General features: G+C 41.4%; 2 protein-coding genes across 3 annotated transcripts; both read right to left on the bottom strand.

The window, feature by feature from the left end:
• Window positions 1–60: 60 nt before the first annotated feature.
• Window positions 61–10,806, bottom strand: RB195_009786 (uncharacterized protein; the record flags this gene model as incomplete). Its single annotated transcript, XM_064190493.1, has 30 exons — window positions 61–240; window positions 1,050–1,177; window positions 1,245–1,346; window positions 1,436–1,517; window positions 1,585–1,662; window positions 2,223–2,316; window positions 2,382–2,581; window positions 2,741–2,890; window positions 3,004–3,156; window positions 3,216–3,297; window positions 3,359–3,474; window positions 3,526–3,619; window positions 3,725–3,841; window positions 3,970–4,048; window positions 4,979–5,094; window positions 5,159–5,325; window positions 5,401–5,569; window positions 6,691–6,812; window positions 6,887–6,994; window positions 7,136–7,292; window positions 7,375–7,500; window positions 7,553–7,733; window positions 7,858–7,994; window positions 8,145–8,224; window positions 8,320–8,472; window positions 8,770–8,826; window positions 9,148–9,261; window positions 9,331–9,408; window positions 9,487–9,569; window positions 10,680–10,806. 30 exons carry the CDS (start codon window positions 10,804–10,806, stop codon window positions 61–63), a joined length of 3,630 nt encoding a protein of 1,209 aa, XP_064048076.1.
• Window positions 10,807–13,441: 2,635 nt separating this feature from the next.
• Window positions 13,442–17,868, bottom strand: RB195_009785 (uncharacterized protein; the record flags this gene model as incomplete). Of its 2 annotated transcripts, none has more annotated exons than XM_064190492.1 (10): window positions 13,442–13,598; window positions 13,712–13,831; window positions 14,348–14,583; window positions 15,133–15,249; window positions 15,521–15,583; window positions 15,696–15,785; window positions 16,709–16,794; window positions 16,881–16,957; window positions 17,543–17,643; window positions 17,809–17,868. In XM_064190492.1, the coding sequence occupies 10 exons, from the start codon at window positions 17,866–17,868 to the stop codon at window positions 13,442–13,444; spliced, it is 1,107 nt and encodes a 368-aa protein (XP_064048075.1). The 2 variants fall into 2 exon arrangements, with proteins under 2 accessions (XP_064048075.1, XP_013299903.2); XM_013444449.2 differs by having other exon boundaries at window positions 15,148–15,249.
• Window positions 17,869–22,817: the final 4,949 nt, after the last annotated feature.

The following is a 22,817-nucleotide window of genomic DNA, read 5'->3' as shown; positions in this document are numbered from 1 at the left end:
ACTTGTTCAAAGGGCCTCATCTAATCTTACCTTTAAATATGACAATAATTTACAGGATCACTAGTGTGTCTTAGTAGAAACACTGAAACCGACCGGGGAGACAAAAATCTCATCGGAAAATAGCGATTCATCTGCACGCCTGCTCACAATTTGTGGGCGGACTTTGTGCACTCCCTCAACACGGAACATCACATGAAATGACAGCTCGCACCTTGGGGTGGACATTGATGAGTTTGGAAGCTAAAATTCTAACATTCACTTAGAAGCCAGATTTTGTGCAGCAACTATATAGATACTGCTAAGGAACAATGGCCCATTTAAAGCAATACATAACATCCTCGTAACACAATTACAAGCAGACGTGCACCGCAACCATATTAGTTTCAAGTGAAACTTCCGAGGTAACTAGTGCTGTGACAAGCGTTTTCTTATGAGACCCTAATTTTACTAAACTATTACATTCACGACCAACCATTGGTCATTCTAAGTGCGATGTTTACAAACGGTTGTGGTAAACTGCTTACTGTCTGACATGAAAAAATAAGGCATTCGGTTCCAGGAATCCGTTTTCTAATAACCCTAATGAGTGTGTCCTCAGTTGCTGCTTCCGACATAAGGCGCAAGTCACTTACTACTTCTTAATAAAGGATTTCTAGAAAGTTTGAGCACAAGAATCCGGTAGTCAAGCCAAAACGACCTCAAGGTCCGTGCATTTGCGCAAAGGCTGCGCTTGAAACGGCGAGGTTCAGCTGTCAGTTGCGAGCGACTCAGACTGCAGCAGTGAGCAGAGCTTGCGAGGGTACCGCCTCAATTCCAACCGCTATCTCCATCGCGCTGTCTCGAATGTAGCAGCTTATGCAACTGGATCCAGCTTAAGATAGTTTTGACCAATTATAATTATTCATATACTGGACCTCTTTTTCAGTGTAAGAGGGAAGACTTTTGAAAACCTTGAAAGTTCAAAATGGAGCAGAAAAATCTGATACTCACAACAGTTCTTGTAAATGCGGCCTTGAACCAATCATAGCATGCTCAGAAAATAAACGTACACTCTTGGGTACAACAAATGGGACCTTCCGCTGTCCGATAATTAGGAGATTTTCAGCACGATCCACGGTGCCGAAAAAATTGGATATTTCTTGATAACATTCTAGCGCCAGAATTCCATAGAAATCATCTAAAATGTTAGAAATTATTGTGTTGGCGTCATAAAACACTATATTATCAGAAGAAAAAGAAATTACATTCAAGTGATGATATAACCGCAACTTTTATCAAGATCATTTCTCCTATCCCTACTGATATGTCGTCCTCGCTCAAATAGGGAGTTCCATTTACTGAGATGTCTAAATCGGACCAAATTTACAAAGGAAGAACTTTTGAAGAATCATCCATCAGGTAGGTCAATGCAAAAACGATATTGACGAGAACACACCTAATGAAATCGCTGGTAAAACCAGCTGTTTCAGTAGTGATACGGAGGACAGCAGTGCACCCACTGGAACGAGCCCTTCCAGCTAAAAGAAGCTTCAAGAGATCCTAATTTGCTGGTGTAATTTAATTGACATAATAAAGAAAACAAACATTCATAGCCGGAATTGCCCATCGAATGTCGAGGTGTTTGGCAACGTGGAGTTCAAGCGTGGCGCGCAATTTTTCCACCTAAATAAAGGATAAAGGATAAAGTGTCTGGCGTTAATCAATCCGCTTGGGATGCGCCCCCACGTTCACTTCAATTCAGAATCGTTTGAGGTTTACGAACGTGTATCTGGCCTATACAATGACTTGCGGTGGCTAGCCGATGTGTCAAGTCAGTGCTTTTATCCTCCCAGACAAGTCTGGTACCAATTTATCGTCCCCGGAGGGATGAAAGGCTTGGTGAGCACTAGGGCGGATTCGAACCTCCGATCGATCGTGCAGGAAGCGGAACCTCTAACCGCTACACCACACCCGCCCCTCCACCAAAATAGTCGCTAGGAAATAAGGAGAAAACTGATTGTTACGACAGTTTCGAGAAAATGTTAGAAATTATTGTGTTGGCGTCAACCACCCATTAGTTTTCTCGTTCATAGGTGGTCTGTTTCTGGAGAAAAAAAAAACATTATATGATGTGGATGGAAGGATGCGCAAATTGCATTTATAGGAAATAAAAGAGAGATATTGTTTTCCTTTCAAAAAGTGGATCAAGCTCAACCTACAAACGCTGAAATTTGATTTATAACCTCAAGTTTTTGCATCATGTGGCTGTCCTTTTGAGTTGCTGCGTGGAAAGCCCTTCCAGCCACGTCCGAACAACACGGGGAAAGGAGCGGAACACTAAAAATTCTCTCCAAAATAATGGATTATTGCTGCAATTACACTTAGGAAGGCGTTTCACTTACCGGCAGGTCTCCTTGGGTAGTACATTCATTCGTCTGTTCGAACTGTAAACAAGTTCCGCATCGTGTTCTGTGCTGTTCGTGACATCGACCACAATATATCTCGTGAATGGTCCATCACCTGGCAGCACGTGCCAAGCGGAAACTGTGACAGCGGGGACAACGCAAACAGCAATGGACAAACGAGCACTTCTCTCATAGGACTAAAATAAGTTAGTGTTCCACTGTTATCGGTAAGTAAGCCGTGAATTAAGTTTCGGAGATAAGCAGATTTGAAATGGAAGTTAACAAGAAGATCTTAGCATTATAAACAGTGAGGAAATTGTCATTGTCCTCGAAGTTAAAAATAATTGAAAACCTACCTCTCCTTCCGGACCGTTGACATCAGCGACGTACCGGAACAAGAACTGGCAAGTAAGTAAACGTCCAGTGTACGGAATTAAATCATGTGCTTCGCTGTCATTGGCTACTTCAGCAAATGTTGATGCTAGTGGTAACGCAGTTTCAACAATCTGAAACCATTTATCGAGCAAATAAGAACACACATCTTAGATCCAATAAAACAGCAAATAAACAACTACTTGCGAACTCAGAAAACAAAAAAAGACTTCTTGAAGTGGAACACCTTTTCATCAACTGATCCTTCGTCATCAGCGGTGGCAGTTGGGTCAATACCAAATATTCGGAACTTAATGTCCTTCTCTTCGTTTGGAGCTAATGAAAAAGCAGCATCGGCTTCTTGGCTTACTAGCTCAATCATAGAAGGCCCACCAGATACCTATTGACGAAGAAAAATTTCATAGAAACACAAGTTAGGTACAGAGTCTGAAAACACACTTTTGGTTGCCAAACTTGTAGACGAACTTTCCGTATAGCTATTGTAGCACTGGTATTCTTAACAGTTAGCGAGTGCTCAAACCTAAGAGAATAATAGAGGGTATAGAAAATTTCAATAGCGATATGCCTGATGTGAAACCTACAGTTGTCCAGAATAGACTGTTATTTCGGCGTTATGTTCATTTTGATCTTCTTCGATAGGGGCACGAGGTAATGACGACACAAGCTGAAGGACAGCTAGCGACGGGAGTACTTCAACCTAAAACAAGATGAGTAGAGGCGTAGAAAGATTGTGTGGGCGAAAACACACCTTCAATGGTCCTTTTGGTCCATAGAGCTTGCAGACATTTCTCACACCAAATACCTCACAACAGTAACCTGTGACTGTCAGAAGGCCTGGAGTCCTAAAAAATACTCAGATGGAAGTGAAAAGTGAGTCGTACACATGAGAGCATCACCTAGACTAAAGTATCCATTAAAAAAACCTGGTACGGAGAAGCTGAAACTACCTAGGCATTCCAATTAATTTAATTCTGGCTGGCGCAGCTCCATCATTAGCTGCTGGTAAAATAAGTCGCACAGGAACAGATTCAAACACACAGCCGTCGGCAAGCAGACATAATTCTCTAAATGCAGTTAATCTCCTACAAATCCGCATAAACGGAAAATTTCATAAAAGTTTGAAAAAACCCTCTAATTTGTTTACAATAGTCTCTTCAACAATCCAAAATAAAGGAGCTGAAAAACATCTCACCTGACGACAAGTTCGTAAGGACGACAATTGTAAACAAGAATAGATACCTCACATGCGCAATCCACCACCCAATAAATCTCTGTAAAAAAATCCTCTCGAGGAAATAACCGAACATCTTACTAATCAAAACAGAATCATAGATCCATGAAGCAAAATTATGGGAAGGTAGAAATCATAAAGGCAGCATACGGGAGAATTTTCGAGATTGGCATCCATTCAACATATGAAAGATCGAACGTAGTTCAGAAGTACCCCTTACATATTTGAAACATCAGAATTACTAAGAATGAGGTGCGGGTGTGGCGCAGTCGGTTAGAGGTCCGCTGTAGCCACATGATTCGAAACCGCTCTAAAGCCAATCAAGTCTTTCTTCTCTCCGGAGTCGAGAAATTTGTACCAGACTTGACTGGGAGGATAAAAAAGGATTAAAACACCGACTTGATCATCGTCTGGCACCCGCAAGTCACTGTATACACCAAAGCGCGTTCCAAAACCCCAACGATTACGACTTGCAGTAAAACGCGTCGGCGCATCTCAAGTGGATTGATACGTCAGTGACTTTATCTTTTAAGTGCTGAGAATCATCTGTCCCCACAACTTCTGTGGACAGATATTCTCTAAAATTCCTTGCGCAAAAGGTACTACTGATCTAACATGCTCTTCATCAAATTCTTGGGAAGTTGCGCGTTTTCTGATACATAGGAAATACAGTTGGGTCAAAACGACATGGAACACGGACAGTTGTGTAAGCGGCTGCGCTTGAAGCGGCGCGGTGGAGCGTAGCGGTTGGGATCGTGTAAGGATCTTCGCTATCGCCATCCACCTCTGCAGTTCGCCATGATCCGACCTCGATTCCAACCGCTGGCTCCACCGCACCGCTTCGAGCACAGCCGCTAACGCAACTGTCCGCGCTTCATGTCGTTTTGACTCGATTATATGTCCAAATCATTGATGCATGCCGACCTCAAAATTCTCACATAATGCTACATTTAAACAAAACGCAGAATACCATTTGTAGACTTCTTCTGTTGAAATGGTGAATAAATGAACAGCTGTGGTTGTCCGGTTTTGAGTTGTAGCACAGTTGGAGCCAAATGGGGTGGCAAAGGGCACAAAATAGGATCGCTGAATCGCGAATTAAACAAATTTTCGAACAAGATGATCAGAAAAGTAGGAATACCGGCCTCACCTAACCATAGGAAATCTTGTTAATTGAATGGAAGGAAGTATAATATTGCCGACGGGAACCGAAATCCGTTGATTGAGCTGCGGTGGACTACCTTTGATTAGAACTAAGCTTTGAAGTTCATCGAACAAGCGATTCGCCAAAGTTGGATCCATGTCATCATAGTACACCTGAAGGCAAGATTATTTCTGCTATATATGAACTCACACTGAATTTTGGAATGATGCTGCTAAGTTTTCGCAAACCTGTATAAGATGACAAAGATGTCTAATAGCTGCTTCAGTCAGCTCGGCCCGAGAAGCAGCCGTGTAAACCTCATGCAGGGCTTTTATTTGCAGTTGAACTGGACCTTTAACCACACCTTCTTGTTGAACCTCGCGTACGTTCTCTTTTATACCGTATCCAGGCAAAGTCCTACAACATAAACAAAGTTGGCTATGGTAGAAAGCATATCGAACAACAGACATTTTCCACAGGGACATTACAAAACGGACGTGACCCTCGAAAAAGTTGCTAAATAATGGTGGGACAACTTTCGACAGTTATAGTGGAAGAAAATTAATTGAGAGATGGAAAATCAAAAATGAAATGTCTAGTTAACCTATGAAAACCCAGAAATTTCACGGTCTATTCTCAGGATGACACAGACGCACATTTCTGGCTTTAGACTGGTACTGAGAGTAGAGAACAATTAAATTCGAAACTAATAGAAGTTCGTTAGTAACATAACGCGGTCAAAACGACTTGAAGCCCGGCGCAGTTGCGTAAGCGACTGTGCTCCACGCGGCGCGGTGGAGAGGAGGTACCGACGCGGTTGTAATCGACATGGGACCATTGCGAACTGCAGCGATGAAAGGTACTAGCATGGATCCCCACTCGATCCTAACCGCTAGGATCCCCTGTACTGCTTTGAGCGAAGCCGGTTACGCAACTGCGCCGTGCTTCATGTCATTTTGATCCTAATATATATCATATGTGAAGAATATGAGAAGAGAGAGAAAACGCCTTACGTCCAAAACCGTTGCCCGGTAAAAATACATACGCTTAATGTGTTTTACTTAAAATCATTCACATGTTGAAGCATGCACACGATAGATCTTTAAACTGCCAAGAGCATTTCTGAAGCTGATCCATGCACTCATCAGAATTCAACATCCGAAATGCATTTAACCAGTCTATTGCACTGTGCGCAAACTTATGGGTGTACATTCAAGAACTGAGATGATGTATTGTCCCTCCTTTGAGATAGGAAAAAATGTGTAAGGGACGACATTAACTGGAATTAAATGAGGAAGACGAGAAAGAAGTCACAAGCTTTTTTAAATCCACTGCGAAAGGAACCACAGAGAGATTAACAATTTACAAAAGTTCCGTATCCACAATAGATTAGAAATAAATGAAATGAAGGAAGTAAAAAAAAAATCATCAGATCAAGCAGTGAGAGTAACAAACAAAAAACGATGAAAAAATACGAATCTTGCATCTAAAAGGCGCGTTAACTGACCGGTAAATCAAAGAATCCTGAGAAGAAATACCTGTACAAGACGGGATAAACAATCCGATAGTCCTGTGCAGTTCTTTGTTCGCCTTCTGAAATTTGCAGACGAAACAGCACGCCAAGGCGAGCAAAAAACGAACATTTGCGCATGAATCCAACCTAAATCCAAAACATTTCTAACAAGAACTTAACATTCAGAATGGGTCAAAGTAAGGATAACACAGCAGACATGCCTCTCTATATAATGCAGTAGAATTTGCACATATAGCTGCTTTGGTATGATTGTCGAATCTCGTGAAACTGTCATCCAGATATTTACCTATGTGGTCGCGATGAAAAGTCTGAACAAGATGCAAGTGATTTTTCTACATCCAAAACATTGCAACATAGTATGTTCTGCAAAAAGATGTCAAACTAAAGAAATGAAGTGTAATTCATCATTGTAATTAGTTAGTTATTTGCGTAATTTTCAATGGTTTCACCTCCATTTCGACATACAATCGTTGATATCGGTATAAAGACACTGCTTTCATCATACAGTCATACTCAACCATGGCTGCAAAGGAAAATTTCGCATAGTTTTCAAGTGCCAACTCGAATTTCTCCATTATAGCAGCTGGCTCAATCTTGTCTTTGGATCTAAAAATGCTGTTTAATAAAAGGAAAGAAACAGAGAAGGTCAACAAGTGTGCAGTTAATGATATTTACTGCTTTAACTTACTTGTCGCCGCGGAGTACTGCCCATGGCATCCGCGAACGCCTGCTTTCGCCCCCATCACTACTGTCGTCACTGAGTGGCGCACGACTGTTCTCATCCGAACGATGCCTTTGGTGTCCTAGTGAAACCCTGGAAAAAATGAAAATAAACACGAACGATGAACAAAAGTAATAAAAAGTACCCCAAAGTGTGTTGGAAAGTCGTAGCTGCACTTATGGCTGCTCCCAGCGATAAATGACCGTTAGAACCAATATCCCTCATTTGAGTTGGAGTCATGCTAGCTACCCGATACATGAGAGCCGTTGATGTTAATCCATCGTAAAGAAGAGACATTGCAGCGCAAGCCCACCCTTCGCAGGCACCTGCAAACGATGAAAACGTTGATGAAAAGAACGTTCTTCTTCAGGATTCAAGATGTTGACGGCACAAATGCCAATGCACCTTCAACATTCTACATCCTTAAGGTAAACGCAGCAGTTTACTAACCAGCAAACCAAAGCATGTCGTTTGAAGACTTCAGCATTTCCATAGAGGCTGCATATGAGTCCAATGCCAGCTGCGGTAGCCCGGTGAGCATAGCGTAATCCGCGTTCTGTTTCCGTGACCTACCAACACACTTGCGTCTGAAACAAATAAATACAACTTAGGGAATACAAAGGATGGAGAGAAAGAGAGGGATCATCAGCAGAATTAATTATTGAATATACGGTAAGAGCAAAACTAATCAGTAGGTTACCAAAAAGCGCAAAAAATAAATCGTATGCAGAACTGACTTGTAGGTTTTGGATGCTTTGTTTTCAACCCCAAATCGGAATTTCTCTTCCTCGGGCAACACGGGACAAGGGGGACACTCCTAGTGACAAACGTTATGAAAACACTTGTTATGCTTTTGAAGGAAAAGTAAAATCAATGAAAACAAGAGAGTTCGAAAGAAAACAGAATACTCACCAATTTCTCGAAAGACTGGTCAACTCGCTTGCTTTCAAGTACAAAATAAATTGCACGCATAAACTCTCGAACACCCATTTCCAACTCATCGGACTCCTCTAGTCGATGAAAGAGAAAGGTTTCTCGGGGTGAGAAATGTGTTGATACTTCTTGCTAAAGAGAAGGTTAGAGAACTTGACTAAACTTCATTACATTCCTGAGGACAGTTATAGACGGGTCAGAACGACCTGAAACTCGGTCTAGTTGCGTAAGTGGCTGGGCTGGACGTTGAGTGGTGGAGCGTAGCGGATGGGATCGAAGGTGGCCTTCGCTAGCACCATTCATCGTTGCAGTCCGACTGAAGCTAACGGTGGCCCCACCTCGAAGCAATCTGTTAGCTCCACCGTGCCGCTCCGAACTTTAAGCGGTTTTGACCCAACTATACAAATGAAGTGAACCGAATTCGAATACCTCATCGTAGCCAAGTAGTATGCACCTGCTATCAACGAGAGTGTTATCGTAATCCCGCTGAAAAGTAACTGATGAGAGAGACTCTCACAGAAAAGAAGCGAAAAAGTTTGGTGTGACTGCACAGTCATCCTGGGATGTCTGAACGCCCCAGTGGAAAGCGGAGTAGCGAAACAATTTTAGGACTCTTTCTCTTTACACGTTCTAAACTTTCTCGTCCAAACAATTTCATTAACAATTACTGCAAGCATGGCTACTGCATCATGAATTCAATGATGCTACGACATTCCACCATTACTTTGCAAGATATGGCTCTCATCGGCTTCTTCACAAGCTTAGAAAAGCTAGAAAATGAGGAAATCGTTCTTCAGAACCTTCTACCTTCACTTTCTCATAATTGCCTTTGACTTCTTCCATTGTTAAGCCCCCACTTAGAGATGAACGCCTTCTGACCGTAACTGGCGCCAATCCAACATCATCAGAAGCAGAAGAGGTCTGTACTTGGCATTACCGCATTAAAGACAACAACGTGAATGAAAATTTGAATAAGAATTATAATTTTACCGATTTCTTTGCAGGTGCAGCTGATGTCGAAGGCTGTGCGCTAGCCACACCGATGAGCCCGAGAACTCGACGGTGTGCCTAAACTCTTGTAAGCTTTTATAAGCAATTCATAAGAACATTCATAGGAAGAAAAGTAAAACTGAGAGTAATCAAAACCTGCAGTTCGCCAAATCTGACAAGTTCGGCGTTGACGTTGGTGACGAAGTTAGCATGGAAGATTCGTTTTGGATTGTCAGAAACTGAAAACAGACAAAAACAGCATGGAAAATGATGGAAGGAGTATAAGTGGCTTAAGGTACGTGAGGCACGCAAAATTTACAGTAGGGTCGAGCCTCAGGTCGCTTTGGTTCGATTGCAGGCTGGAATCTTAGAACAATAGTAGTAACAATAGTAGATATATAAATTGCATTGTGAATTAGCGCCGATCGTTTGCTTGTTGAAAAAAAAACCTTTGGTTCATAACAGAAGAAGAGAACATCTGTCTCCGTAGAAATCACATGGACTGATTTGGTTTAATTTCACAAATCCAGTTTACCAGACTGCGCTGAAATGTTGATGCTAAGTCACTCTAAAGAAGGATCAGCTGCACCTATGAAAATCGACAAACAAGGACCCTTCTTACTGGATAGAGCGTCATTTTTTTTAGACCGGAAGACAGCTTTGTTTCTACAATAGGATTGAAGGTAAACGCTTGAAATACGGTTACATAAGTAGTTTCGTTATCAATTAAGTTTGCCTAATACAAGACTGGTGCTGTTGATACAGCAGCTTTGTACAGCGGTGACTATCAAAATGAAGGAAGACTTGATTTTTTCTGTAATAACCTCTAACTTTACATAGTTGAGAAAAGTCCTCAAACTAAGCTGGCACTTCTTTTTTGGAGCAGAAAATGTACGCTTCGTTTCTTTACATAACGAGCGGATTTCGTCGGCCCAAAGTAGCCACCGAACGAGTTCAACGAGGCTGACGCAGCCCGTCAACCGCAACGCACTTCCCTCCCCTGCCAGACACATCCTGTTTCGACCCTCCAACCTATCGAAAGCACATCGAGCTCAATCGGCTGAACACATTTAGCGCAGCAACAGCTGTGAAGCTCTCCCTCCGTACGCGCAGAGGAAGCATGTGCATGAGAACTATCGGAACAAGTCGCGGTGAACTGCAACATTAACGCTCGGTGAAAAAAGAGAGGGAAAACCCAACAAATTAATTCAAACGGTTGAAAACTGCCAATGAGTGACTAGAATCAATTGAAAGCGAATTTTGAATAAACAAGAAATGAAGCAGACACGTAAGTAACCATCCTGCTCACCCACTCATACGTTAAAAAGCCTTTAAATGCGACAAATTACCTTGAATGGATCGTTGTCGAGCGAGGCGATCAACGATCCGGTTGAAAACAGCAGCATTTCTTGGTCCTATTTGACGAATGAGGATTGTTACCCTCTGATGATCCTCAATACAGGGTATGCCATCCATCCAGATACCAAATATCTACCCGGTAAAGCTACATCGATCCATAATAAACACAGAAATAAACAAGAAGAGAGAATGGAAACCAGCACTCTGGCAGATTTGTGTTAGAGCGCGAAAGTTGTTCAAAACTGCGAACGCCCAGTGTCTACTCGTGTTCAGCAAGACAAAATCGATTTCGTGCTGTAACTGTTTTCAAAATGGTATTGTGACAAATACCTCACTCCCCAACTCTCAACTTCACGTTCCACACACAAACCTCTACAGTAACAAGACTTTTCTTCGAAGACTGCTTGAAACACAAGGTAAAAGTTAATCGAATCGATATTTGACGTAAAATATATCACCAATACATTTAGTAGTAGACGTAGATGGGATTCGAGAGTTTAGTTGTTCCAAATGTGCTATACCTCCAGCATTTATCATATTTGAAACTAATACTAAACAGATCAGTACCTACAGTGCCAGCTCATCGATCCCTTTTTAACCACCTAAATGCTAGAACTTCATTAAGCCGAGAGGAGACCGATGAAACAGCGGAAATCGGACTGCATCCAGATCCCCCTACTCGTCAGAATATGTGTTACTGTGTGGAGCGGTTCCTTTCCTAGACCAATTCTACAACTGAAATGTTCATGAGAAATAGTCTATTGTGGAAGCTGCAACTTCTCGTGGACTCTTCGCAATCCATTTGCACTCGTCCACAATTTATATTGTTGAATTCCTGCACAGCAAAGTTGCAAAATTGAAATTCGGGAACTCATTGACGGCAACAGCAGACCGTGACTACAGCACTTACTGCAGACGAACCAAAACGAGCTGAAGCCGGACAGTTGCATCAGTGGTTAGGGCGGAGGTGAGAGTTATTTTGAATAGGACTACAGAAAAGGGCAAAGGTCCCAGCACGAGTAAAGGTCGAGCGTAGCCGTTGCACCAGGCTTCAGGTCGTTTTGACCCGACTGTAACCTACATGTGCACAAAGACCCATTTTGATGCTACCTGTCTTGCATTTGTCCGCAAAATGTTGGTAGAGAGAGGGTATTTCTGCACAAACTTACTGCTGACAAAGTTTACGGGATTTTGGTCCGTGTTGAGGTTACAAACTGTAAAAATGGATTACATCAGGTTAAATAAAAGTCGTCAAGACGCTACATCAGCCAAATTTCCGTTCCCCGTGCCCTTTAGAGATGAAATTGCCGCTGCTCATGCTTCGTGCTCACACCCTAGTCAGAGTTATACTGACATTACCGTCATTGATGGTATTCGTTAAACATCTAACTATGTTGTAGATAACCAATCAGACAAAACACCCATGGTCTCCTCGCGGTACTCCCTTGCTTCCATAATCTATAGTCGGATCAAAACGACGTGAAGCACGGACATTTGCGCAAGCGGCCGCATTCGGAAGCGGTGCAGTGGAGACAGTGGTTGGAATCGAGGTGGGGCCATGGCGAACTGCAGAGGTGGTTGGCGGCAGCGAGGATCCTTACACGATCCCAACCGCTACGCTCCACCGCTCCGCTTCGAGCGCAACCGCTTGTGCAAATGTCCGTGCTTCATGTCGTTTTGACCCGACTATAGATTATGGAACCCAGCGTGGCTCCACTCAACGTAAGAAAGTTTTACCTTCTTTCCTTTTCAGGTAGAAAGAATGAATAGGCTGTTGAGCGGTCCGGAGCGCGTTTTAACGTACTCGTAGGAACAAACAGCCTATTCATTAGTTTCACCTGAAAATTAGGGTGAAGAGGCATCACTGATCTTCGATCACTGGCTCGTGGACACGACGCGTGCACAGGAAGGTGCGTTATAACTTACCTCATAGGAAGGAACGCCGTTCTTTCTTACAGGTTACCAGGACAATTCTGGAAGGTTGAGCGGAGCCACGCTTGGTTCCGTAATCTGCAACCCGGACTCAACGGGCTCTTGGAGGTTTCCGTACTATGTCAATTTCGTGATACGCTGCCTTTAATCACTCGGATGCGCCAAAAAGTCTAGTACCAATTCATCGACCCTGGAGGTAAGAAGGGTTTCGGTGTTGCACCCAGGAACCCTGAAACCCCTTGAAAGCACGTATGTAATTGCGTACACGGCTTCTTTCGAGGCGCTTCGGCGGAGCGTAGCGGCTGAGAGCATGGTGAGATCCTTGCTCGCACTACCCATCGCTGTAGTTTGCGACGGTCTCACCTCGGTTACAACTGGTGCCTCCACCGCGCCGTTCCGAGCGCGTACGCAAATGCACCGCAACTACACTCGTGATTCATGCCGTTTTGACCTTACCACATAAGAGAATGTCTGAGTCCTTCAACCATTACCTTTAAATTTGTTCCCCATACCATTTCTTCTTTATTTCTCATGGTACCTTCTTAATCCTTACTTCTTCAGAATATTTGGTTCTCACATTTATAGCATTCATGTTTATGCTCATATATACATTCATTTTCGATGCAAACAATATGTACAAGAAAACAGCAGCATAACAGTGAACTTGAGGAGAGTCGCCAAGTGAGGTGTTTGCAAAAAATTCCAGAGATCACGCATACGACTTCGTCAAAGCATTTGAACAACGATTTTTAGTCAAGTAAAATATATCCCACACTTTTATACAGGTTCACAGAGGTTACTCGCAGATTCCCCCAATTTGTTATACAACCGAATCTTGCGGTGTCCGGTAGTTGATTTGAGGTTCTGCTCTGCTGAAGGTCACTCTGTCCGGGCTTTGCTTGCGATCCTTCCTCAAGGAATTTCGCATTCCCCGCGGTATACCAGGTAGATCGTCTGGATATTTGTTATAGTACAATCTGTAAATGATAATTTCAATTTTAGTTCTTGTGAAGAAAAACTACGAAATAAGCAATTCTAAAAAAAACCAAATTAATTGTCTGGAATCGAGAAGTTTCTTCAATTTGAAGACCTTTCAATTGCTTTAGCTGCTGTGTGCGGTCTTGCTTCTCTTTGTCTCTGTTCTTTTTCCATTTTTGTAGTTTTCCATGGAAATTCGGGATCATACGGCTCGGGAGCGAAAAAGTCGAGGCTAAAATCGGTTCTTGACTTGATGGAGCCACTTCTGTGGAATTTATCAAGAATTGTCTTAAGGAGAAGTCTAGTTCTTCCTTCACAACTAATCAATAGAGAACGAGGTGCATTTGATGCTAATAAAATCCAATTTAAAAAAAAAACTGAAACAGAATATGCACAAACTGGACAGGACATCCATTTACTAACTTCGTCTTCGGCTGCGCTCGAAGTGGGGCAAGGGTTCTCCTTCCTTACCGTAACCGTAAAGCTCCACCGCCTCGCTTCTAGCGCAGCCGCTTACGCAAGTGCACAGTGCTTCATGTCGTTGTGACCCAACTATATCTACTCCAAGATTCCAGGTTGCAACCGGATCGTAGCGACTTGAGGCTTGGTGTGAATGTGCATTCGGTTGCCCTTAAGGTGGCGACCTCGCTAACTAATTTCAATAGAATTGCAGAGATGAGCAATGGTCCCATCCCGCCACTTCGAGCGTAACCGCTCACGCGATGGCAACAGTTTCAACCCGTCTCACCTGCATTCGTCGCCAGGCCTGCGGATTGAAGTAATTCTCGGGTCGCTTCGACTCCTCCTATCCCTTCTCCGTAGCTTTCGTTGAAGCGGAGGATCCGGGATGGCTGGCCATTCCTTTCGCCAAGGTGGTAGATTGGAGGGCGCTGATTTGCACTTGTGTGGTCCTCGAGAGTGACGACCACTCTTCGGTTTCGTGCCAGAAGGTTGTTCTCCGCTCCGTTGTGGCGTGTACGGTTGCTGGAAAGTTTGAGCTACATAGAGTACATGAAGGATGAAGAAGTGGTAATGTTTTCACATATTGATGAGTTGTTAGAAGTTTGTGTTCTCAGTAAAGATGTTGCAGCATAGTCGGAGAACTTTTTCTGACATCAGACAATCCGTTCAGGGCTTTCTGCTTTATGGTGCAAAGTGGCAGAGGCAATTTCCTATCGTGTTTTTCGTGGCAATGCGTGATTTTTGTTCCATAACCACACATGTATGGGATTGTACTATTGCGCATGATTATATTATGTTTCTTGTACGTTTTTTTTTTCGTTGTCGTGCCTTAGCTTCTCTACGGGCGTGAAAAGTTGTATCTCTGGATAAGCTAAGGTGCCCTTAAGGCTCTTATTCCCGGATTTGTAGAGCACGTCTTCCCTCATCATTGTTACATATGGAAAATACGTCCCTAAACCTACTCACTGGTGCCGAGAATCTAGAATCTGCACTGCTACAGAGAGCACCAAGGGTTTCTTATTGACAACGCGCACCTTTTTGAATCAGCGCTTATGCTACAAAAGTGATTACGTTGAAATTTCCCACCGCTCGACTGTGTGGGCGACTTCGTGGACGAGCTGGTTTATCAGATGTTAGCTTTCCTGCCAGTCTCCAATAAAAGAAGATCACGATTATGAGGCATATGCCCTGAAAACGGCGTTAAAAATACAAGGTACACAAACGTGCGAGTTCTTGTTTGTTCTGTTACGTTGAGAAAAAACACAAAAACGTACCGTAATGATAAAGTGATAGAAAAGTTAGAGAATTAAAATAAGAGAATTATGAAGGAAAGGGAAGTGAAAGTGCTGATAACTCATTTTCGTTTCTTTGATAACTAATAATAAGTAATAAATTAACAATGAAATAGTCCATGAATTCATGATGGTGCACATTTCAAAATTTCTTTCAAGACACTTACGTTAACTGCAAGTGACATCACGAATTCTGCAACAGACATGGTGAGTTGCTCGTTGAAGACATCCTAGACGAAAAAGCGTTAATCCAATAGAAGTTCCCCTTTGAGACAAAAATTAGTTGAACTTTTGCTTATGCTTTTAAGAGTTTTTTTTTCTGGTAAATGTGAACTGACATACCCCACTCCACCACAATACTGCATAGGCGGTAGCCATAATAATGATCGCTCCTGCTGAGAAGATCCATGGCCATACGAAGTTTTTATTGTACTAAAAACAACTCCGTAGCGTATTAAATACAAACAACTTCTAGTCCTGAATCTCTGCCCAGTTTTTTCTTTTAAACAGGTCAGTAGGCGACAAGGAATCTGTCCACGTTTCCTTTTCGTCTTCATGGTTACGTTTTTAAGTACGGCTGGTCGCAACCATGATGCATCGCGTTCGTGCACAACACTGAAGTCTGGTCGGACCAACATGACTTGTGGGCCACTTGCGTAAGTGGCTGCGAGTGTGATGGGACTTATTAGCTCCAAAGGATGCGGAGCTGAGTGAGCGTCCCATCGCGCCACTCCGACCACAACCGCTTACGAAGTAGCTGTAACGAAAGCATCCCATATATGGGTGCGACCGTAGTACCAGCGCTTGACGCTACTCGCATTAGATAATCACCACGCTTCAACACACGCTTAATATAAGTATTTTGTCAAAATTAGCCGTGGCGAAAGTTTCCAGTAAAGTTTTTCTCTCTCTCTCTCTTTTTTTTCATTAAATAATAGAAGGTTCCGGTGCTATCGTCTCGAGATATTCGTAAGAGATGTAGGAAGATCTAAGATCCGGAAGCTTCATTGTGTCCAACCTAACAACTTTTTGCACCTGTATAGGTAGTGGAATATACCTTACGCACTTTTGTTTCATCAATCGCGCGAACGCAAAGAGTTCCTTCACTGAACGAAAATGAACCTTAGGTGGTACCAAGCTCTCTAGTCCCTGGAACTTTAGGTCGATTTTCGATTCTCGTTCTTGAAAACTATATCCCAGGGAGAAAGATCCCAGGGAAGGAAAGTTTTGCGGTAGCTATTTTCAGCATTCAAAGTTTTACAGAAGAAATACTGGAGTGGACGAAATTCGCATTGGACAAATCCGTCAAGTCTTGACTTCCATATATGATAACTACATTTTCAAAAAAAGCATACCTTCACTGCTCCATAGAGTAAGGCAAACGACATGAAGAAGTGTACAAATGCCAGAAGAACGTTTATTATGACAATGACGAACATGGCTGCAAACATATTGATTTTCATGAATGGCCATTCCATCTGAGATATTATTTGATCATCAATAATTCAGAATAAGATATTCATTTACCATTTATTCTTCGTCGCTCAGGTGTTTCCGTGTAGATCGCATAAAGACCAGGGAAACGTGCTTGGAAAGCATCAATTCTGAACGTATTTATGAAATCAGTAAAAGAATAATATACTGTACATAATTTGCGATTCCAAAGTTTTATTATGATTTGGAACGTAGCCTTGATTTTCCTATTTTAACTATGCAGAAACAATCCATTTGCAATTTTTTTTTCAATTTTATCTGTCTTTTCTTGGTTAGTAACTACTTACTTTTGCACTACTCACAGTATTTGAACTGTTCACTACAATTTAAGGACGAACTCATAGAAATGACCTCTTAGTACTTGTCGGAGATGGTCTCATGACACAGAAATATGACTTACGCAAGCTACTTAATATGTGAATACGATTCTACAGTTGTGTCATCCACTTGTCGGTTCAACTACACAACTAAGAATTCTGTAACTATACCACCTGAAGAAAGCTATTTATTAGTTATTCTTATAACTAGTTATTTTGCAAGCTGCATAGATTGAGAGGAAGAATCAGATGTGGTGTTCAACATGCTGTTGGTCTAACAATTGAATTAATTGGGGTCTGGAAATAATCAATCCAAACTCAGCAAAAGAAGCTTAACATTTTCTCTGCTCAGCATACTATTATTCGCCTGGATCTCACCCTCCGGTTGCGGGCAGTTGGCGACCTTCGTACTCCCACTGTCGATCTCGTACCTCCTTCACCTGCCAGCCCATTACTCCCATTTGGATAATAGCATAGATCTGGATGAAATTCGCTGCTCAAATCTGTTAGGCTCACATTTTTTCACACTTACTAATATCTTGTTTATTTTGACAAATATGAAGTACTTACACAACAAAAAAAAACGAACAAATTGTATACAATGCATAGGTTACGGATAGGGTTCAATTTGTAGATTGACTTACAGTGTTCCATATTGCTATGCCAATGGTGCTATTACGAAGGCACGCTAGCGGATCTGCCATTTCCACTTCGATCACATACTAACGGAAATTCGCAACTGAGAATCGTCTAATGAGAGTTCTTAAATAGAAAATATTTACCAAACATTCATACGTAGTATCAGATTGCAATCTCAGGCAAAAAAGAAACACAGAAAATCAGTTAAAAAAATAAGCTACAACTGATGATATCACGCACTTTTGCCTCATACTTAGAAATTTCTCGAAAATTGAAGAGAATTTTGACGCCAACAAATCGATATGCTCAAATAATTCAGCGGAATTTCCATACAGACAGCATTCTAACCTACAACAGACATTTACGCGCTCTTTTCACAAAAAGTGCAACTTATTAGAAATGAAATGAAAAATCAGAAACTGGGCAACTCGTATAAGGTGCTTTAAGTAGACAAATCCGCGCAAGATTAGGAATAAACTAATTCAGATGTTCTCCCCAGGAATTAAATACCATACAAATTATTTTCTTAAGAACGAATAGCCAACAAATCTCTAGAGGAAGTCATTAAAATACACCAGTAGAGAAAAAAAGAAGAGTTTGACACTTTGAAAGCTGTGTAATCATTTATACGGATAAGGGAGGTCGTTTATGCACGTGAATACCGGTTGAATAGTTCAGTTCCTTCGAGTTAATTATCGCTAAAGGGAAACCGCTGCAGGATTTATACTGCTACGGTTTCTCTTTAGTGATAATCAGTTCTCTTTGGTTTCTCTTATACTAAAGCAGAAATGATATTCACGCTTCACACATTGGATGAGAAGAAAGAAACATAAGATACCATTTGACAATGAAGTACGAAATCTGGTTCGAACGACTATCCCAGTTAACATTCCTTTACTATGAAAGAAGGTTGTGGAACAGAAAAGGAGACATAAAGTGCGAAGGGAAGTCGTTGTTGCACGACCAGCCTTTGTTTTGATAGAGAAAATTGTTTTAAAATCCTCAATAGATAAGATTAGCGATAAAATTACCCCTAACATCTTTCAAAAATTACTATGAGACCACGTACGTAGAATGTCCGAATAATGTCGGACCAGTCGGAAAGTGTAATCTCTTATTGCGATCACTATCAAACTCACGCGAGACGAACAAATCCTTGGGAATGTCCAGAAATCCCACTCCTGTATAATTGGTGAAACAGGAGTGGGAATGAAGGGTACAATACACTACAGGACACTTCGGAAGCGACCACATGTCGTTCATGATTTCTGGTTCTTGCGCAATTAAATTACAATGTAGATGACGAACATTGAATTCAACATATTAAATTTTGATCTTAGATTTCCTGTTGAATAATTGTAAGTGCTTATTAACAAGTCTCATCAAATTTGTGGTTGGAAGAAAAAGGAGCGGAATATGCAGTCAAAAGTCACAGCAACAAATGTATAGATGGTGGCGAATCCACAATGAGCAGTGATTCATGTTTTCTTATCGGCGATCGATCGAAGAAGAAAGAAGAAGCATTGTAATTTGTAAATGAAATCTAATTTTCCGGCGCAATTTATATGTTGTTGTCCCAATTCCAGAAAAGATTAAAGACGAGGAGTGCGGAAAAGTAATAAAAATGGTGAATGATAGATTAAGCAGAAAAATAATACTAACATAGCATCAAAAAAGAAAATAAAAGAATAAAAGGCTTGTGTTGTAGAAGGCAGTGAATTATGTTCGTAGTGACGCAAGAACGAGTTTATCACCAGCTCCTGCCTACTGGAGCTAGTGCTCAGTTGTAGTGAGGTGCTGCTCAAGCGTGCGACACTATTGACCGATGCAAAGGTAAACATAGGGAGAAGCAACCAGCCTCGGGTTGAACGACGAGCGTGAGCGTCATGGATCGTAATAGAAAATCTGCCTTCTCAAAAAATTACCCGTTCAAAGCGAAAAAAACTTTGCCATCAAACAAATATTCAAGAACATGAAAATACAAAACAAAGACCTTCGTTTTATTGATGATTGTTCACTACTGCCTAGAAAATCAGCGAGCAGTTCTCACAAAATAAAAAAAAAATCCGTAAAACAGATTTTGTACTTGTTAGTTTTTTTTTCCTTTTTTATCAATTGGCAATCGTATGTTGGCCTTGGTAAGAAGGAATAAAACCTTTAAATAAACCCTCCAGAATAACCCCATCGTATGGTCTACGAAGGTAACTAGCACATAAACTACACTGTGAAAGTGTTCGATTCTATTTGAAGATTGTCCGACCTTATTTGCATGGATGGAATATGACTACAAAGAATTGTGTTAAACATACAAATTTCGGCAAAATAAGAAATACTGGAACTGTGTTACTGCAGATTATTTAAGGAAATTACCGGATAAATTTTTAAAAAGATTCAGGGCCGCTCGGACCTGAAAGAAGCTTCTGACAACACCGTATCCTCAGTGCTCCTAACAACCTTATGTGCCAACGTGCATAAAATGTAATGTAATTTTTCTTCTGGAAACGACTCCAGACCCAGTTCGTAAACACTAATTAGACGTCTGTTTTTAGCTGTTTTTTCTTTGCAAGCTCTTTAGAAGTTTCAGTTTAGAAAGACTGAAAAAGAGTATCTATCCTACAAACCAACCTGCCTCGGAGTAGGTGTTTGGAATATGTGGTAGCTTAAAATACGAGATCAACTACTGGCACCGTGGTCTTCACCGTCAATTCTAGGACTCCAAAAGCCTCTCCCCCGTCAATTCACTTCAACTAGTCGAAGTCGGGCCATTTTTATGCCTTTTATAAAGACGAGATTGTTGAAGTGCAGCGCCACAAATAAAGTCCCATCAAATCCTTCGCAAAACCAAAAATCATAAGCGCAGTTCACAACATGTACAAGTATGGCTTCAAACAGAAAGGATTGCGAAGTAAATATCAAATATTAGAATTAGTAATCAGAAAAATAACAGAACACAAGAATATCAAACAACACAACGTACTAAGAGCTTGTTGTTGAGGTGATCACCCATTTGCGCGATATGTAAACGAGCATGTATTCATGGCAACGTAGCGGATAGGTCGGATTACGGCCAATACTATTATTACAGGTTAGCAAAGTTGAGGTCACATCACGATGAATGATGGATAGACATAGCGTAAGTCCTTTAAAGTAACATTTTTCCAAATTATTAATTCTATGGCTCCAAGCTTTGAGGCTCCATTAATGTTCATAACAGACAAGGGTTGTCACTGCACGTGGTAGTCACTGCAAAGTTCACGGAAGTCTTTTCCGTGTGGAGATCCAGATGAGCACCTACCATGCAGAATTATAACGTGTATTTATATTCCGGTCCAAAATTATAACCGCTGGTGGAAGAATCATTGGCTGCCTGCGTAACTTGCAGTAGTTTTCCACCAATAACTAGCCAATTCATTAACAAACATTAGCAAACCCGTAGTGATTGTGCAAATGAAGCACATGTCTCATATTTTTCACTCGATTGTACGTACATAAAGTGTTAGCCAAATTGCATATTAATTGACCTTAAGAAGATTACAAAATCTTCTTATAAGCGGAAATATCTAATTATTTCGAAAAATGGAAGCCGTAGTATAAAATTTGGCTCTTTTTATTAGGTTCATTGTGAACTTTTAACGAATTTCAAGCAAATGTATTGCTTGATCCTCCGATCTTAGCGTAGTATTCTTATAGAGTGTTGGTCAGATATGAGTTCAGCTAGTTTCCCTGTCAAAACTACTACTAAATATTCAAAATCGTAAACTGCGGTGGTGGTAGACGTAAATGCGAACATTTTCTACTATTCTGAACCCCAGAAGAATAAATAGAGTCACTGAAACTTCCTAAGCGTCCTTCCGAGAGGTTAGGCGTAACGGAATATGGAAAGTTTGTTCTCACCTTTTGCAATCGTTGCAATCGTTGATCTCCTCTCGCTTCACACCGCATTCCGTTAATCCGTGCTCTACAGTGATATCGCATAATTGGTCGATTTGGCAGATTCCCGGTCGACCAAACTGTTCATTTGTTTCAGAGCGTGAAACGCTTACAGGATCCTCTTGGTGGTGTTCTTTCTAAGTCATAGTGAAGCAACAAAAACTTAGGCCTAAGTGGCTCTTAGCACGCTTCAGGACTACTGAGGTCATGACCTTCATTTGTAACTGGATCTAGTCATATTCTATTTCTGGAATTCTCTGGAGTATTATCTCTGTATCTGTAAACTCTTCGCTGTCTTCAGTTTCTCGCGAGTAAACGATGCGCCTACTCCTCTTACTAGTCGCCTTTCTTGTTCCAAGCAATGCTTCGATAGTGATGAAGACCAGAATAAGGAGACAAATTGGCACAGGTACCTCGAGTTCTTTGAAAATCGTTCACGAAACGCAAGGTTCATCTATAGTAGAGTTTTGATTTTCAATGTTTATTCTTTTTATTTCCTCTCTATCTTATCACTGCGGTACCCCTCCCAGCATGTACATAGGTAGAAGGTCAGAGAAAAATTAATTTTTTACCTCTTAACGGTTCTAGAGCTTTTTTTATTTTTTTCTTTTTTCTTGTTGATTAATCAGAATACAGACACATGTTATGCAAAGTACCTCTGTTTTAATCAAATACACTACAGATGCGGATGGAGTAAGACGGAAAAGCTTCCCTTTACTAAAATGTGATTAAAATTTTTCACAGACTGACATTTAATGTGACCACTCACATTCCATGGAGGAGCGGTCTTAAACTTCTGTTTTATATACCTCCAGGGGTTCAGAAATAGTTGAAAAGGTTCTTATGTAAAATACCTGTCAGTGTACTATGTTTACTTTGATTTAACCTTTAGGTGACTACAATTCGATCTCTTTGTGTTTGCGAAAAACAGGTTTCAATGTGAACCGGTCGCTGAAATGCTAATGCTAATCTAGCACCAGCTGTAATTCCCCACGGTTAGCACGAAAACTTCGCTGTGGAGATTAACCTTGTCGAAAAAAAGCATCTGAAAGTCCATCTGGCTGATTTAAAAGTGCAGCTTTCG

The sequence above is a fragment of the Necator americanus genome, chromosome III, assembly GCF_031761385.1.
Source record: "Necator americanus strain Aroian chromosome III, whole genome shotgun sequence".
In the NCBI taxonomy this organism is placed as follows: domain Eukaryota; kingdom Metazoa; phylum Nematoda; class Chromadorea; order Rhabditida; family Ancylostomatidae; genus Necator; species Necator americanus.
The sequence above is the reverse complement of the archived record's forward strand: the minus strand, read 5'-3'. Positions and strand labels throughout refer to the sequence as shown.